At 36.6% G+C, this 18,508-nt stretch overlaps 1 protein-coding gene across 9 annotated transcripts in view; it reads left to right on the forward strand.

Annotated features, from left to right (window-relative positions):
- The first annotated feature begins 286 nt into the window (after nt 1-286).
- The window catches only part of ABCB1 (ATP binding cassette subfamily B member 1), a 59,955-nt gene continuing 41,733 nt past the window's right edge, over nt 287-18,508 (forward strand). The window contains exons 1-6 of one of the 9 annotated variants that reach the window (XM_054058046.1): nt 287-410; nt 4,862-4,994; nt 16,291-16,458; nt 16,813-16,853; nt 17,258-17,379; nt 18,154-18,205. In XM_054058046.1, the coding sequence (XP_053914021.1) occupies nt 17,282-17,379; nt 18,154-18,205 (150 nt within the window). In that variant the 5' untranslated portion in view covers nt 287-410; nt 4,862-4,994; nt 16,291-16,458; nt 16,813-16,853; nt 17,258-17,281. Of the gene's footprint in view, nt 411-4,788; nt 4,995-16,290; nt 16,459-16,720; nt 16,854-17,241; nt 17,380-18,153; nt 18,206-18,508 lie in introns of those variants that run through there. The other 8 variants (XM_054058049.1, XM_054058048.1, XM_054058047.1 and 5 more) reach the window with 8 other exon arrangements.

The raw sequence follows: 18,508 nt of genomic DNA on the forward strand, positions 1-18,508 counted from the left end.
GCAAGATGTGCACTGTATCTGGCAAGGATGGAGTCAATTTTCTTCATAGCAGCCAGTTTGGTACTGTGTTGGGTTTCTTACCAAACAGCGCTGGTAATACACCAATATTTTAACTGTTGCTGAACAGTGTTTATACAGTGACGGGGCTTTCTGTTTCTCGTACTGCCTTGCTAGCAAACACGCTGTGAGTGCACAAGAAGATGGGAGGAGACACAGACAGCTCAGCTGACCCTATTTTCCTAAAGAGAGATTCCGCACAGTATGACGTTGTGCTCAGTGGTAAATGCTCAGAGAGAGAAGGAGGAAACGATGACAGGAGATATCTGACCATCTGCCTTACAGAGTAACTGTAACGAATAATGGAGCTCTCCTTTCCTGGAAATGGCTAAACATCTGCCTGTTGATGTGAAGTATTGAATGCGCTGCTTATTTTGCTTTCCTTGCATGCAATGCTTTTCTCGCTTGTTAAACCGCTTTTAACTAAACCCACAATTTTGTCTCACTTTTACTCTTCCAATTCTCTCTCCCATCAAATTTACAAGAGTGAGTTTGTGGCTGTGTAGGGCTTGGCTGCTGGCAGGGGTTAACCCATGACAAGTTGGTACTGTATTGTGACTTCAGTAGGAGAAAATGACTTGATATAAATTAGGAGAAAACCACAAACTGGTTACGGTGCATTTTACTATTGCACTTTTGGATAGTTTTGAGTGTACTAATAATTTGGAGCATATCTCATGGATTTCATTCAGTTGCTTAGCTTTATGTATATGTAGGAGGCTGTTTCAAAAGTTTGTGTTTTGAAGAGGTTTGTGGGTTTTTTTAATTTTGTTGTGCTTTTTTTCTTAATTATTTCTTGGCAGTATCCTCTGGATATCTGTGAATATTTGATTTACCAATATCTTTGTACTGAAACCTGCTAGGTACCATTTGGAGTTCTAGTTGCACTTTTGCAAATCATGCTTTCCTACATGAACTCTCAGAATTAGTAAATTCGCCAGGTTATTTGCAGGCCTTGCACTTCAGCATTATTGCTTATCCCTTATCCTTGTGTCTTACAAGAAATTGGTACAGGATCCTTTAAAAGAAAATTTGAGGATGCTTTATGAGATGGAATTCCACCCAGCATCTTTTCTTGGCATCCAGCTAATACTTGATTCTGTGAAAGGAGTGGAAGGAACTGTAGAAAGCAGAGTACCACATGTCTTTTTAGAACATATTTGAGTGACAATCATAAACAGAAGGACAAGTAGAACAAGACCTGAATTCTACAAAATGACATCACCATCATAGTAGCATTGGCCAAGAAAAAGTAGACACTAAAGCATATTTGTGATTTAGGACAAGGAGGATGTAAATTTTGGTCTAGGAGTTTTAAAACTTGTTGCAAATCAGTTTAAGGTTGCTTGCCTGAAATGAATGAGAAAGCAATATTTGAAGGCATTGTAACTGAAACACTGGAAAACAGCTTATGAAAGCTACGCTGGTGAACCATAAATTATATTACTGCTTTATGTCAGGGCACATAATGTTCAATCTGTATTCATTTCTCTTGTTCATTCTTTTTGCATATTTTAAAGTTTTTATGGTATTAAAAAAATATAGTGGCTGTTGATTCTCTAAAATATTATGTCCTTTCACTGCTTGGTGCCTATTCATCAATTTTTTTTAGCCACTTGCTTTATTTGCTGTGATTCTGTAATTATTTTTTTTATAGATTCCAAATTAGCTCCAGGCTGGTGGTGTTCTGGCTGTTATAATTCTGGTGATATGGGTGAATGTTGCAGATGCTTACCCTGACTTAGATAGATGAGAAATTTTGCAGACTTACGTCTCTACACAGAACGCATTTTTCTGGCAATTCCTGCTGAAATAGATGCAGAGATGCAATAACATGTATCCATATCTGGTGTCATAGATCCTAGAATCATTAACTACTAACTGGCTCCACTACAAGTAGTTACTGCTGTTGTAGGAGTAATATCCTATTTCCATTGTGGGGGCTTATTTAGACTCCATTCCATCAGGACAGGCCCCAGTGGCTATAACCCCATTTCTCACAGTATCTTTTCAAACTCGTTAATGCACCCTCAGTAATGCTACTTAACCTCTGTGCGGTTACCGGTAGATATTTTCAAGCAATAGCAAAGCAGGTTGTGCATGTGCTGTTTTGCAATCATCTCTATGCTTCCTTTATAGTCTTGTAGCCTTCATGTCTCCTAAAATCACAGTTCTATCCCATTTCAGTGGTTGAAACTTAGGCCATTCTACACACTGGCAGTCCCATAACTTCTGTGTTAATGATAATTACTTACAGAATCTACTATTCTATTAGTAGTTGAACAAGGTTAATACCGCTTTCCAGTTCCAGTACTTTTCTTTCTATAAAACTAATATTTTTGCTACTTTTGCCCACATTTTGATTCCCGTATGACAGTGTTAAATCTTGTATAAATAATATTCAAAGGTGTATTTTTAATACATGTACTTCATGGGTTTTGAATGCTGCATATAATATGCCCCAATTTTGATAATTTATTAGTTAAAGTTTCTGCATCAGTGATGTCCAAGATTCCATCTGTAGCTCCTGTTCCCTCTAAAATGGTATCCCTAAACCATCTTTGTATGTTGTACTCTATCACAGGGAATTAATTTCTGGGTCAATGGTACAAATGTCTCTTCAATAAAAGGAGTTTATCTGTTCTGCCTTGGAAAATTCAAAGTAGTGCTTTGTTCATGGTAATATGCACACCATAAATTTGCTGCCACTGAGCAGTATCTTGTATTCCCCAAATTGTGAGTTGTCTCTCAAATGCAATCTTTGGTTTAAAATGTTATCCGCAACAACACAACTCTGTGAACTAAGCATGTTTGACCTTTTCTTTTTTGTTTCAGTTTCTACTTCACTTCTGGCTCTCACGCTTGCTTTAACTGATGTTTTCTGATGTTTTCCACTCACGTTTCAGTTGGTGTGGTTGTTCAGGTTCTATCACAATTGTTGTAGTTATTTTGATTTTTAGCCAAGTAAGTAGAAACAAAATATCCAAGCCAAATTTGTATGCTGCTTCAAGCCCCCATCATACACCTCCTTAAAATCAGAGTAATTTGTTAAAATAATAAGATTACTTCTGGCATCATGGAACGTAGACTCTATTGTTTAGCCTTCACACTTGCCTCCCGCAGTTCTAGAGAAGTAGAGGTGTACATCGAATGTTTTTAAGATCTTTGGTACAAAAGAGCTTTCCATTGCCAGAAGTGGTAGAGTCTGTTATCAATAAAAAAGCAGGGAGATTGCTACCCCTTAGTAACATGAATAAATGTTCACAATTTTTAATCTAACGTAATTATTAATATACATTTATTAATAAAAATAAAAACCATGCACATTTCGATCAAAGCCTAACAATTAATTTATGATTCTTCTTTTAGTAGCCTGCTTTATTTATAATTGGAGCTAGTCCATCCCGTTTACAGTTTAGTCTGCGTGGAAAACATGGAACATTGCTCTCCATCCTTCTCGCTATTCTGCAGACTAGTGGTTTCTTCTTGTTTGTTTATCCATGCATTGAGCATTCCTTCCTAGTTGCTATAACAACGTTTACCTCTTCCAAGTGTTTAGATAGGGTCTGTATACATTCTTCAGCTAAAACACTAGGCAGTCTTTTTTTCTCACAGGCATAGTTCTAAATCACGTGAACTTGAACTTTGTGGTTTATAGGTCATTAAAAGGGCAAGATGATGCAATATCTCAAACTCTTCTGTAATTTTTCACCATTTTGATTAGTGCTGTTTTTATAGTCCCATCATGTCATTCAATTTACCTTGGAATAGGAGTTCCCAGAAATGCGCAACCTTTCTTTTCTTCCCAGGCCTCCACATAAATGTTCCTTGCTCCAAATGAATGTATTGTTTTAAATTCCACCTGGAAAATACAGCATTTAATGCCTGTACTGTGGTAGACTTGGCTGTATCTTTCTTCATTGGATCTATCTCAAACCATTTTGTCAGTGGATCTAATACCATCTAACAATATTTAATCCCACTTTGCATGGCAGGTGGAATTAAGGTGGGATTACATGTTGTCTAGTGTAGTCTATTTGTATCCTAGTCTGTGGTTCATGAATTCTCAAATGTTTTAATGTTATTTTTGTCTTAGTAGGGGTATTTACCACAGCACAAGTTAAGCGATTATGTACACACCTGTCTTTTGGCCAACTAGCTGTCTTCTAATACTCCCTTTTACATTCATGTAACCTCTACATGATCTTGTTCATGCACTTATTGAAACAAATCTACTTGAAGAGTATATAGTGCTCTCCATCTACAAGTGTTTGTTATCTGGCTTCATTATGATTTCTATGCTTTACCTTACTGGCTTTTATAGTAATTAACCCTCAATTTCTAAGTTTCCAAGTTGTAAAGTGGCTAGGTCTTTGATACCTTGCTTTGTGTGATTGTATTTGTTTTGTTTTCAAAATGAGTATTTCTTCAAATGTTAGGTCTACTGGGACCACTACTACCTTGGCAAGGGCACCTGCCTGGCTATTCCAATACTGCTGCTTCTGTTTTTTTCTTTTTGGTATGCTTTTAGATGACCTGCATATTTTTTCCTCTCTTCTTTTTACAAACTACTTTCAATATTTCTTTTCCATGATTGATAGGATGCCAGATTTCCATTCTGTGTTTGTAGGTCACCTTTATTTCATGTTGGTAGCCAAATAGTTAAAGCTTGATCTATCCGGTCTGAAACTATGTGCAAAGCCAAGTCATTTCCTTCAGGTTCCTCTTTTAACCTTGTTAGAAGAGCCTGTAGCTCTGCTGCTTGTGCAGAATGAAGGCAGACTGCTCTTTTTATTTTCCACAGGGGTTGCAGCATATCTAATAGAGGATTTTCCGTCTTTTTGATAATAAACTGGACCCATCTATGAACCACATTGAATATCCTGTGGAACACAGTCAGCAACGGAGCTTTACTCTGGTGAGAGACACATAAACAGGTAAAGGGCACTTATGTACTCTTCCAGTGGTTAAAAGCCATATAGGGCTGGCGATAAAATCTTGTTTTCTGCTACAGAAAGTTTATAAAAGTCAATGTCTATGCGGCTAACTTAGGGTTTGATACTTATCCAGTTCGTACTTTTCCACGGACAATGTACTTTAGCGGAGTATGTGTGATATGTACTACTGCAAAACAATCTCTAGGGATTTATTCCCAAAGCTTGTTGCCTGCGCTGATGCCAAACCTGTTTTTTAACACAGAAAAGGGTACTTTCCCTCTGATCTTAAGACATGCAAAGTAAAGACTGTAACTTGCATCCTATTTCTGCGTTCTTCAAATAGCACAGTCTCAAAGATCTAGATTGATAGTGGCCAGCTGAATATGAAACAGCTTGCAAGAATCTGGACAGCTAAATGCCAGGGTTTGAACTACTGAAGTTTTGCTTCTTTCTGTCCTTTCTGTTCTTCTTTGTGAGGTTTCTTCACTAACTTCATTAGAAGCTTACTGATATCTGCAAATTTAAGAATATTCTTACAAAAATGTCAGCAATTCCAGAAGTGTATCTAACATAATTATTAGTGGAGATGTAAACTCTCATTGTTAGTTCTACTCTTTGATAATCCCTACATCCCCTTCTCTTCCTGACCTAAAACTCTGAATATTTCACTTCAGATTGTACCAACTGAATTTTGTCATGATTAGCTTTAAAGCCTGTGATTTGAATAATCCAAATTAATTCTCGGATGTATTCCTAGATTTTTAATTCAGTTTTTACATGTACCAACACATCATCCATGTGTAATATGACATAACACAGTTTGAAGGTAATTTCATCCACATTTGATACGTTTGATCTGAAAGTCTTAAGGTATGTAGATAAAACAATATTTCTTTCCCTCATAGGTAGATTATTTTTTTTAAAACAGCTTTGCTCTGCTAGTGAAATTGCAAAGAAAACATTGGCTACGTCAATAACAAAAAATCAGTGAGATATTCTGCTTAGTGCTACAAGAATTCCAGGCATCTTTTAACCACAAACAACCTGAGAGGTGGCTACCTTATTTAAGTCTACTTTTAGGCTTTTTTCTTTGCTATTAACCTAGAGGAAAAATTGGATGTTTAAACTATAGATCTCTGTCCTCACCCTAACTTTCCAGTAAACTCATTGATGGTACGTTGGAGTCCTTCCTCTAATTCTTGTGGGCGTTGATATTGTTTTTTGGGAAGGAGTATCTGGACTTCAATTAATACTCAACTTCCATTTTTCCACAATTAAACTTACAGATGCAGAAAACTTCAGGAAATTCTGTTACCCAAATAGCTACTGTTTTTACTTCCTCCGGATTCCTAATAACAAAGCATCAATGACTTGCAGGAATCACTCCACCCTCATCTCCTACTGGTCAGCCCCAATTCCACAAACTTCTGTAGCAAAATCTGCAGCTAATCCATTTACTTTCAGCAAGGCTGTGCCAATAATCCCTTGCTGTTTGTAAGAGGGATCCTCCCATTCCTGCACTCAGAAGGAGCTCCTGAACTTGGCATCTATTTAACTGCAGGCAGAGATCTTAATGCATGTGCTTGAACTTCATTTCATGCATATAATACAAACTTTATCATTTTTCTGCTTTCTTTAGTTCCAGCTGGAACTGCATTTATTGACACTACGGTATCAATTAACATCATAGCGCTAGTGGCTGTTGACATTCTTTCCCTGACCACCCAGCACCAATATTGTTACTGGCCATTTGCATTGGTTGTACTGTAATTTTGCCACTATATCAGGTCCTTAGTCTTTATTATTGAGAGGGAGAGACGATGCCTGAGAGCTTCACTGAGAGGGACCTGTTATATGCTGTAGCTTTTGTTCACCAGTATCACCTTTATTCGTTAGCTTGACAAGAGAAGCCAGTAGGAAATTTATGGATTTTATCCGGTTTTCTCATATCTTTGCTTCTTTTTCTCAAACTGTACCATGTTGCTTTCCTGCAGTCCTTTGGCATTCCCTAAAAGAAGTTTTTAATCAAGTTCTCCAAGTATCTTTTGCAGTTACTGTTACCATCTCTTTTTACAGACTGAACTAAACCGACAGCAGGGACTGTTTTTCCTTTTCGGTTCCTTTTAAAAGGGTTCTCTGAGTGTGCAGAAATATGTCTGTACAGAATAGCTTTCAGAATTTGTCTTCAAGTTAGTAAATGGTTCACTGCAAAAACTATAAGGTAAACCTAACAATCGGAAACTGAGAACCTACTCTTAACCACTATTAGACTGGTATTATATCTCCAGATCAAGGCAGAGACAAAGGTCTCATTTTTTATCATCATCTAGATCAAAGTTGATGCACAACAGGGAGTTTTGGTAAGATTTGCAACTATTTCTACTCATATTTTGCTAGTATAGAAGATAGGTATACCCGTTTTATTTTCTGTGTTGTTCACCTCTTTGTTTTTCTGTGCATATTCATAAATATACATCAAGAAGAAAGGGAATTTTCATATGTGAATGATGGCATTATTACTTTCTCCTATTTCCTCTCATGGTTTAACACTAACCTATGACTCATCTGATATTGTGTGACAATCTAGTACTTATCTATATCCATGTGATCCATTGGGAGGAGATTTGTTTATTCAATTTACCATTATCAAAATAGGCCACTACTATTAGTACTGTCCTAGCACAAAGTTGTTTTGATCACTACTGTAGCAGTGGCATGTAAAAAGAAACAATATCATAACTTCTACCCATTCTTGGGTTTAAATTATTTATGGGGAACATCTTACTGTGAAATCATGGAGTTAGCATTATTCTGCCTGTCTTCTCTCTCTTGTGAACCGGATGAAATTGGTAGAGTTCGCTAGAACAAGGTGAACTCTCTAACCTGTTGTGATCACCCAATCTAACCCCCAGTATGGAAAAAAACATACAGGCACTCTTCATGCTATTAACTTATCTTCATTTTTTAGGCCTTACAGAGGTTAAGTGCGTATACTTCCCCTGAGACACGAACCACTCTTAAATAGATCGGTCTAGTTGAAATATGAATATAGTAGGTGGTAATTTAGTCCTGTGAAGTAACCCACCACACTCATATTCAGAAAGAGTATTTGTCGTATTTGGGACAATATGAAGCTCCACATTTCAAATAATTTTTTCTTGTAAACATACGATTCCAACATACACGTTAGATTTGCATTATACAGTTGGTGTATGAGAAATTCTTTCCCATCCTGTTGCACACTGTAATAATCTTTTGTGCTAAAGTGTTGCCAAGATGTTCCATAAATAACCTAGGCAGGTATGTTCTCCTCCCTCATGGGCACCACACCATGGAATCAGTTTTTATTATAGAACTTGGTTTTCTTCCAGTCACACCTGCTTATAACTGCCAATTCAATGGACCTCTTCATGAATTGATTGCCAGCCATGAGGGATAACTAGAGAAATTATCTGCCTCCTTTGGATGTGGGAAAACCTAGCAATATCTCTGTTCCCAGACACCGTGGAAAATGCTGTAATATCTTCTGCAAATGGCCCATGGAATCACCGTCAGATCATTTCCTCCAGTGGTCAGATAAAAGGCCCAAGGTACTCACCAGAGGCAGTTTAAGACAGATCCATTATCTACAAACAGTTCTGCTTCATAGTAGTGACTGAAGGTGCTCCTCCTCTCATTGAGGAATCCCTGTAGTATTAATAAGCATACCTTGCCTACAAGAGGAACCTGTGGATCCCCAGGATGTGGGCCTTAGGATGTGGGCTTTAGGATCTCTAATTTCTGCTGGAACATTCCTAGCGTGCCAAGTGCAGATATTGAATACAAGTGATATGGGTCTTTACTCACAGTAGCAGGGATCAGTCTGACTAAGTGCTTAAATGAGATTATGAGAGTTTCTTTCTTGAACATAATTCCATACAAAGAAAAGCACTTGCTCTCAGTGAATGGTGAAATGGAAAACAGAGATGCTCTGAACAGTTTATTTGGTTAGCTGTTAATCATTCATTATCTGTTGCTGACTATAAAAGGAAATAAAAAAATACATTAAGTGTCATGACCCTTGTACAAGGTCATGTGTCATTTTGTGCAAGCAGAATGTAAACTAGGCAGAGGTAATGACTCAGAGTTGAGTAAGAAAGGAGGAAGTCTAGAGTGCAAAGTGTGAGGAAATTGGAATACAGGCATGTGCCGGAGACATTGTGGGTTTGGTTCCAGACCACCACAACAAAGTAAATATTGCAGTAAAGTGAGTCACATGGGGGTTTTTTTGCTTCCCAGTGTGTATAAAAATTATACTTACACTGTACTGTAGTCTATTCAGTGTGCAGTAGCATTGTGTCCAAAAAACCAACCTATACACCTTAATAAAAACTGCTTTATTGCTAAAAAATGGTGCAATAAAGAACACAGTATCTACAAAGTGCAATAAAGTGAAGTGTAATAAAATGACATATTCCTGTATGAGCAGAGATCACTGCACTCCTTCAATTGTCTCTGATGGTGCCAGAACACGGCCCTAAGCCTCGCCACTCAAGAAACCTCAGCTTTTCCAGTACCTGAAGGGGCTACAAGAAAGCCAGGATGGGGGGACTTTTTACAAAGGCATGTAGTGGTAGGGCCAGGGGGAATGGCTATGCCCTATCCCTGGAGGTGTTCAAGGCCAGGCTGGATGGGGCTTTAAGCAGCCTGATCTAGTGGGAGGTGTCCCTCCCGGTGGCAGGGAGAGTTAAACTAGATGATCTTTTGATCCTTCCAATTCAAACCATTCTATGATTCTAAAGATGGCTCAGATCTGCAAGCAAAAGAGCAGCTTGCACCTGGAAGTACTGGGAAAGAGTTCTGTTTAGACTTTGGGTAGGACTTTAGGAAGTGAAGATTAATGCACCATTATGGCATGAGGGAAATTGGGAGTTAAGAGGAGATACAGATAAATTAATGAAACAGTAGGGTATCTAGCCTGGGTCAACAGGATAGCTATAGGTAATTATCTTTTCAGTGACTGTAGTCATAGTGTGGCTGGCACAATATACAGAAATCTGATGTTCTAGTTGCTAAATCCTGGTGAGAGACTTAATTACTCCAGCCTCTTTAGAACTATTTCATGCAGTGATTGCATGCAGGCACATCTTGATATCGTAGTTGAAATCTTCGTGGTAGATCTATCTGGGTGGTTGTTAGGGGTGTCTTAACATTGTGGCATGTAAAACAGACAGATATGTGGCACGTGGCGGTGTGTTTCTGGAAGTAGAAGTGGTTGGTAAAAGGAAGCGTTACCTCTAGTGTCTATGGGCATGGCTATTCAAAAGGTTTATGGGCATGGCTATTCAAAAGGTTTGAAGCTCATGAACATGTATGTATCTGCCTGAACACAACTATTTGTAGAACCACATTTACCTTATAGTAAAATGTTTGTTTTACGGTAAACATCAAAAAACAAACAAACCAATTTGACCCTGCTCAAAGACACATGCAGAACATGGTCATATTGCCATAATATATTTCTTATGAGATTAACTCAATAAAGTTATTAGTTCTTGTCATTTTACTACAGTAACCAAAGTCCAATATACAAGATTAATTAAAGTAAGTAAGTGTACTTCCATACTGTTAAAGCACAAATAAGTTGAATTACCTTGTGGTGGTTTAACCCCAGTCGGCAACTAAGCACCACCCAGCCACTCACTCACTCTCAGGTGGCATTGGGAAGAAAAAACAGAAAGCTAAAAGTAAGGATTGGACTGAGATAAAGAGAGATTAATAGGTAAAGCAAAAGCCATGCATGCAAGCAAAGCAAAACAAGGAAATAATTCACTACTGCCCATTGGCAGGCAGATATTCAGCCATCTTTAGGAAAGCAGGGTTCTGTCACATGTAACTGTAACTTGGCAAGACAAATGCCATTACTCAGAATGTCCCTTGCTTACTCCTTCTTCGCCCAGCTTTATATGCCCAACATGACATCATATGGTGTGGAATATCCCTTTGGTTAGTTGGGGTCAGCTGCCCTGCTGTGTCCCCTTCCAACTTCTTGTACACCCACAGCCTCCTTGCTGGTGACGTGGTGTGAGGAGTGGAAAGTGCGTTGACTCTGCATAAGCACTGCTCGTCAGTAACTAAACCATCCCTGTCTTATCAACACTGTTTTCAGCACAAATTCAAAACATAGCCCCATGCTAGCTACTACGAAGAAAATTAACTTTATCCCAGCCAATATCAGCACATAGAGGTAAAAAATATTTGTCTATTTTTTAAATAAACCCCAGTTTGGGGCTACTTTCACCAAAAAAAAAAAATGATGAAACACTTTGAGTCCAGACGATAGCGATGGCAAAGTCACTATCACAAACTCTGTCCAGAAGGGTTATAGGAACTGTGCTTTTTTGTTTTAAGAGGACAGATAACACTTGTGAAGGCAGTATTAAGATTTCAGTAGTACTGCAAAGTAGAAAAGAAGTTGTTCTTCATATTTGCTGTGGACAGCAAAGGGGTATCAGGTCTAGTCTATCTCAAGGGCAATTCAGGTTAGACATCAGAAAAAAATCTTAACAGTTGAGAAAGGCTGAAATTCTCCATCTTTATTTTTGGAAACTATCGATGTAGTGACAGGACTCAAGCATCTGTCAAGAACAAAATAGAATAGCTGGTCTGATTTGAAGGATGGAGGATGGATGGGGGGACGTTCTCAAGTCTCTTCCACTCCTTATTTTTGCAATTTGTAAGGGATATGATGAACTATATTTTAGAATAGAGAAATAAATAAAGCTTTGAATTCGGTATTAATAGGCTGAAGCTGAACAACAGGTTTTTATTCTCATAATTTCCTGGGTAATCTAGATGTTTCATAATTATATGGAATACAATGGAGATATTTGTAAAATACATTTTTAAGTAGTATGGTAGAAGGTAATAAGTCAATATGAATAGCTCTGATTTCTGTAGACGATATGATACTAATTCTATTATATATTTAATATGTAATTACTTAGTTTGTAAACTCCTTCCCCTCTTCCTCAGGAACTTGGCTGTCTGTGATTCAAAGCACAGTTGCATTATGCTCTCAGACTTATAATGTAATCACTAAATTCTGAGCAAGAACTCCAAAAAAGTTGATAGGGTGGACTTCTGCAAGTTAAGAGAGGTACAATTGCAGACTGAGGTAAGACTCTTAAGATAGAGATAGGCAGCAGTTCAAGGCATACTAACGCTCCGATTATTATTTTATTAATTCAAGTTATCTTTGTGTATGGTAAGTAATCAGTAACTGTTGAATACTTTTAAGTTGTGTATATTCAGCTTACAGAGGTTCTTTGTGCATGGCAAAAGGTGTCCAATCAAAGTGATTCAGTGAAGGAACAATAAAAGTTCTTTCAAGTTCCTTGATTACTTGCACTGTTACAATGTTACCAGGCATAATATGGCTAGAAGAATTATCTGGAAGAAAGTTGCATGTATCTGTAATAATATATGTTTTATTCAACTTCAACAGTGAAAAACAGTGCTTTGTAATATCATTAAAACATTCTTTTCTGTATAAATTTTCTTTTAAACACAAATACAAGCATCGTGCTTACAAGAACTCACTTTGGTCTCACACCTAGCCCAAGCTGTATCTTGTGGCTGAGCACACAGCATAGTTCAAGGAACAAAAAATTGTCATTTTCTGACTGTATGATAATTCTCTTTGCATAGGACAGTTCTCATTGATAGAATGGTGACTAAGCTGGTAAAATTCCTGTACAAAGTTGTATTCTTTTACAGCATTTATTAACAGGAGAGAGGCTGCCGAAATGGAACAGGTGTTCCCTGAGTACCGTAATCGGAGCTTGTTCTAACCGATGCTAGGGCTGAATATCACTGAAGAATCAATACAAGATTCCTGAGACCCTCTCCACCATTTCACCTACCTGGAGCTTATTGGAAAATCCAATTCTCCATCTTTAAAGGAAATAAAGAAAAAAAATTAGTTTGCGTCCTTTTCTCTGGTTACAGTATGTAAAGGCTTTGAAAGATTGCCTTCAGGTTCTTGTCTTGTTATTTTTATTGATAAGCTTAATAAAATGGTACTTTCTGAAGGTATCATGCCATCATTTCACAATGTTTTGACTCTGACTTCAAAGTTATATTAAAGTGTCTGTGTTAGTTGTTTGTTTGCATACCATGTGCTGGTTGGACACCCCCTTTGCTGGCCTGCATCAGGTGAAAAAATATACATGGAATCAATGTGTGATTTGTGGGATGAGATTGCCTCAGCATGAGTTAGTTAAATCAGTATCATGCCCGGTGCTTTAACCAGTCTTCGATGTCATCAAGGGAGATTTCTTTTTAATTCTGTACGTTGAAGCCCTGAAGCATGAAATCTTGTATATACATTGTCTGTATCAAATGGGCATTGACTTAGTGCAAAGACAATCTGAACATCTTGAAAGCAGAGTGTCCTGTTCGCTCATAAATCTGAGAAAAAAGAAAACCTTTCTTTTTGTCATTCTATTTACTAGTCACAAAGTTCCCACAGAAGACGGATTTAAACAGAGATGACCAATCTATGACCTTTGAGCTATTTAAGGCTCATAAACTCTACAAAATCCATTCCCAAACCAGTTTATTATCCTATGATCAGTAGAAACAGGAATTGACTGATATAGGAACTGCTGGACAATCCAAATCCCTTGTTGTACAAGCAAGTGAAAAATGGCTGATAAAGTTCATTGAACTGGATTGTCCAAAACTGCTATATGTCCATTGCAGCCTTATCATAAGGTTCATGCACCAGTATTATCCAAAACTCTGCTCTATGTCCATCTCAGTCCTATCCCATAGCGGATCACTGGGACTGTATGAAGAAATGACGACTGCAGCTTGAAAAACTACCTCTATTGAGTTATGTGATAAATATTTTGAGATTTTAGACAACTGAAAATTCTGGAAAGTGAGTCTCAGGATCAGGAGAGTTGACCTTGTTTAAATTAAAGCCTATACATCAGGAAAACATCTAGTTTCACTTAAAAAACTGCAGTTGTTCACAATTTCTTTGTACCTATTGGCTAGCTGCTTCTGTGTTCCATTTCCCTTCATGGAAATTGTTTGATTCAAGACAGAACAATACTTCTTGGATATTATTGCTTCTATGAGGACCTTCATTGTCAGATATCTTTTCTATGTGAAAATACTTCTAAATATTCATAAAGTTTACTGAACCCTCTCTCTATTAAGGTAGTAGCCAATTTACTTTTATCTGACATGTTTTTACAGCTCCTGGGTTACATGCACACATCTCTTTTAGAAGTTTGAGTGTGAGAACATATTGTGGTTTTGAGAGATGACCAGTAGGTCTCTTGAAATTCTGGAGAGATTGTAATGCTGTAGACTAAGACACGATTAATTCCCTTCTCTTAACATAATTTTTGGACTGCAGATAAATTAGGTAACACTGATAATTCTGTATTTTAAATCACTGCTAATTATTTCAGACTGTTTCCATGTATATATTTACCTGAATTTACATATCCAACCCTCTCCTATGTATGAAAATGTTGTAATATTTTGTGAACAAACTGATCATAATTCAGTTTCTGGAATGGCAGAAAAAGGCATTTGAAAAATGTAGTGCTCAAGTTTTGTGCTGAAGTTTCAATTAGTTATGCTTCTAAAGCTGGGGGTAAGCTATTGTTCTAACCAAATAACTGATCTGAGGGAGAACAGAAAGTACTCTTCAAACCTGCATATATATTTAGGGCAAAACTTGTTGCCAGACTTTGAATGAGAAAGTATTTCTCCTCCGGTTAGATTGACTGGCACGTACGTTATTTCTAGGTCTTCTTGTACATCTTGAATTGTGAACCAGCTACTACGTTCACCTACATGTAATTTATATACTCAAGTGCAGGTAATGAGCAGTGGTGGCACCTCAGATTGTTCTGCTGTTGGCTTATGACACAAATATTATCTCTTCAGACTGAAATTGTATAGACTAACTCAAATTATCAGTTTTTATACAGAAATATCTGATTTATAGCAAATTTTGAGATACAAGAGATTAGAAGAAAGATTTAGTCATCTTTTTCTGGCCTCAGATTCTGTGCAGCTGTGAAGATATTTCGAGGAAAAGTCAAAGTACAGAAGCTACAGAGAAATAACAGAATTTGGTAGCTTATAAAGTAGGTGTAAAATAATGTCCTGTCCCAATTTTCCCACTTTTGTAGTACCAGTTTAATTGTTTCAGCTCCTAATGTGGTAAGATCTGCTGTAAAAGTCCTTCATTTTCTTTGCCCTACTGTACATAGGCAATAGAAACTCTGGTACATATTGCTATTCTGATTTATTTCTATTTCACTTTCTTATCATGATCGTACTGCTATAGCACTGAGATATTGGAATTAGATAATGAAACATTGTGACAGATTTTGTAGTTTTGCCCGTTTTCCCTGTATGGTGAAACAATTGTAGAAGACCTGCACACACAGTGTCATTTGTTTAAATTTACTGACTTTTCTCTAGAGTCTTCCATTTAGCTTTATTCAGCTCGCTCTGAAATATATTGACAAATATCCTTTGCTGGAAACTGGACCAGTCCATTAAGACCAAGTCAAGCAAAGCACTTAGGAACACTAGTGAAAACCAAGAAATGGGTAGAAATCTATGCAAATGTCTTAGGATGTCTTTTCATAAATAAGTAGTAGTTCTATTTACTAATTCTTTATATTTTGCTTGACTGATAATGGTAAACTACACTTTCTAAAGTAATCCTCACTCTTATATGACTCTTTGTATTCCAGATAATTTTTATCTAATTTATATCTAAATTTTGAAATTACAGGTAAGCATGATTAAGAGGAACAAAAATTATCTCTTATGGTTAATTAACCAATTAAGTGAACTTTGTCTGAGTAAGGTGACAGGTGCTCTCCAGAGAAATTCCTATAAATGTACTTGTCTTCTAGGACAAGGATTTTTATTTAACTTTTTATAAATTTTACTTCTGTGAAGGTATTGAACATATCTAGCTTACTATGTATGTGGAAATAACATTTAGGAAGTGCCATGAATTCCTCTTAAATATTTAAAATATTTGTTCTTATTTTCATTGAAGTAATGCCTATTGATAAAAACAAATGGTCAATTTTGAACACTTTAGAATCTGAACATATGTTCAAAAATTGGAATACTAATTGAGCAGACTTCTGCTGAACATAGCAATTTCCAAACCACTTCCAAACCGAGTCTGAAAGTCATTTTGCTGTTCTGCAGTTACTCAAATGAGAAACAATATGCACGGTAGTAAAATCCTATTTTCTTTCAGGCTCGATGGGTCGTATTTTTCTGGATTAGACTTAGAAGAAGAGAAAGGAGGCAAAATAGTGAAACACTCCTTTTGTGTTATTTGGTTTCATTCTCACTACATATTCAAGAATGGGTTCATGTATAAGTGTAACAGTTACTTGGAGCATTCAGCACCATCTCTAATAAGGTAAAGAGGGATTCCGGGGAGTGTTAAAGGGCATAATTAAGTCAATAGTAGATAAGAGGAACTTTTCCTGGTGGAAGAATAGACCATTCACGTTTGTTTTCTGGAGTGACAATGAAATAAGTGTTTGTTTAAGGACTTTGTTTGCTATATATTCCCTTTAGGAAAAGAGTGGGAGAGTCCGAAGTGCATATATTTTACTTTCCAAAGTAGGCAACGCAACGGGAGCTGGGGAGGCGGGGAGGGGGGGGGAAGAGGATGAGAAAGCTGTTCGTCATCTCTGTTTTACATAAGAAGATCAAAGTCCAATCAAACTGCATGTTCTTAACCGTACGAATTCTGCTGATTTTTGAATAGTCTTCCAGAGAACTAGACGCAAACCAAGAACAATCTTCACGGTAAGTCAATTTTTTTTTAAATCAGAGGTGTTTTCTAAAAGTTACTGGTAACTAAAATTGGGAAAATTAAAAATAACTGCATATTCTTTTAAATAAACATCTACTTTCTCATTTATTTTGTATATCTGCGCTGAATTTCAGAATACACAAATTAAATGAAGAACACACAGTTCTCAAACAAGTACAAATCCGAAATGTAGATATTTGCCAGCCATCTCCAAACATCTGAACTTGTTCCAATGTATTTTATACTTGCTCATTGAGAGGATTCACTTCCAATATATGACATTAGTAACTGTATTGGTTTTATAAGTATCTATATTTTTGTTCAAAACAAATTGCTGTTGAGATTACTGTCTTTGGTTTAACAGTTGTGTATTTCTCAGTCAAATGTTATTTTACAGGTAGCTATCTTAAATAAATTAAAAATGCATTCTGAAGACGAAAAGGGGCACAAGCGTACTGCAGATGCAAATAGTCATGAGATGACTGCATCCAGCCAGGGAAATGAATCTGAAGACAAACAGTAAGTACCCTTATTTATTGCAAATGTGTTATGTATTGCACCTTATAAGATTACATTAACTTATTTTAGATTTTCTTTTACATTTTATTTACTTTAGTAATTTTTTAAAAAATTTGCTTTATTTTGTCAAGAAAGCCTAATAACAGAAAGCTTTGTATCAACCTGAAAGTAGCATTCATTGACGTGTTCATTTTGTGCTAAAGGACCTTTTAACTTTTTCTTCTAAGCATTAAGTGTCCACAGTATTGCCTATAATTTGTTGGAAAATTACTCCAAAATATTACAGAAATTATGTTGGAATGGACATCTTTGATACAATTGTATCATGAGCTAAAAATTATGTTGAAAGCTTTAGTATGCCAGGGAATCAGTATTTTACGTACCTTGAACATTTTATTTATTCTCCATCCCCCAGGAATGAAAATTTGATTTTATAGGTTATCTTCCACTTTCCCATTTTGAAAGCTGTACTGCTTTATTTCACAGTTTAGCTGGTCAGACAGTGGAACAAACACTTGGTGGTCTTGTACCCTTGAGAGAGGTGAACTGGGAAGAGCTTGACTTAAATTTAAGCAGTCAGGATGCTATTTCTGTACTTGGAGGTTTAAACAAAAACATCTCAAGAATGCTCTATAAATCATATTCATTTTACATACAATTGTTTCCTGTAGAATTACTTCATAATTAGATTTTAACTTAATTAATGCATCACATTCATATTTCTGTGAAATGTTGTTGCTTTTTAAATGCACTATGCTTATCATACCTTTTAAGCAAGGAAAAGAAGAAAGCAGAAAAGGCTAAGATGGTCAGCCCGCTTACACTGGTAAGATTTTTCTCTCTCTGTATGTGTATATATAGATACACACATGCGCATTTCAAACTATACACAAAAATTGTTAAAATTATATTAGACTACTGCATATGTAGTCTTGCTTCTACAAAATACTTTGATACTACAGAATATTCGATAAAGTATAGCACTCAAACAGTTCTTTTTGTGGATGTAGTTTTATTAAATAAATTTTGTACATATATGGATTCTAAAGAGTCTTCCCTTAGGAAGTTCTGATGAAAAACACACCTGTATTAGATTTTTGTTTGTGAAACGTAGGGGTTTCCATGCTCA

This window comes from Cuculus canorus, chromosome 2 (genome assembly GCF_017976375.1).
Source record: "Cuculus canorus isolate bCucCan1 chromosome 2, bCucCan1.pri, whole genome shotgun sequence".
NCBI classification, from domain to species: Eukaryota; Metazoa; Chordata; class Aves; order Cuculiformes; family Cuculidae; genus Cuculus; species Cuculus canorus.